The sequence below is a fragment of the Clytia hemisphaerica genome, unplaced genomic scaffold (genome assembly GCF_902728285.1).
Source record: "Clytia hemisphaerica strain Z4C2 unplaced genomic scaffold, Clytia hemisphaerica genome assembly, whole genome shotgun sequence".
In the NCBI taxonomy this organism is placed as follows: Eukaryota; Metazoa; Cnidaria; class Hydrozoa; order Leptothecata; family Clytiidae; genus Clytia; species Clytia hemisphaerica.
In genome coordinates this window covers 17845-18529 of record NW_027103738.1, presented here as the reverse complement: position 1 = coordinate 18529, position 685 = coordinate 17845, and the positions used below count along the sequence as shown (strand labels likewise).

Genomic DNA, 685 nt, shown 5'->3' with positions numbered 1-685 from the left:
CTAAAGAATCACCAAGGCCACCAAATCTTTCTCGAGAATCACCAGTTCCTTCAAATCCTTCTCAAGAATCACCAGTGCCATCAAATCATTCTCGAGAATCACCAGAGCCATTAAATCCTTCTCAAGAATCACCAAAGCCATCAAATCCTTCTCAAGAATCACCAGAGCCATCAAATCATTCTCAATAATCACCAGTGCCATCAAATCCTTCTCAAGAATAACCAGAGCCATCAAATCCTTCTCAAGAATCACCAGAGCAATCAAATCCTTCTCAAGAATCACCAGAGCCATTAAATCCTTCTCAAGAATCACCAGAGCCATCAAATCCTTCTCAAGAATAACCAGAGCCATCAAATCATTCTCAAGAATCACCAGTGCCAACAAATCCTTCTCAAGAATCACCAGAGCCATTAAATCCTTCTCAAGAATCACCAGAGCCATCAATGCCTTCTCAAGAATCACCAGAGCCATCAAATCCTTCTAAAGAATCACCAGAGCCATCAAATCATTCTCAAGAATCACCAGGGCTATCAAATCATTCTCAAGAATCACCAGAGCAATTAAATCCTTCTCAAGAATCACCAGAGCCATCAAACAATTCTCAAGAATCATCAAAGTCAAACTTTTTTTACTTACATTAGTTTCGACATTGCCATTTGTTACGTCCATCGAAGGCAGTGATTGC

The 685-nt window shown here is 40.1% G+C and overlaps 1 protein-coding gene across 1 annotated transcript; it reads right to left on the bottom strand.

Moving 5' to 3' along the window:
- On the bottom strand, nt 1–471 carry LOC136805160 (uncharacterized). The gene has a single exon (XM_067061723.1). The coding sequence runs from the start codon at nt 469–471 to the stop codon at nt 1–3; it is 471 nt and encodes a 156-aa protein (XP_066917824.1).
- Between the last annotated feature and the right edge of the window lie 214 nt (nt 472–685).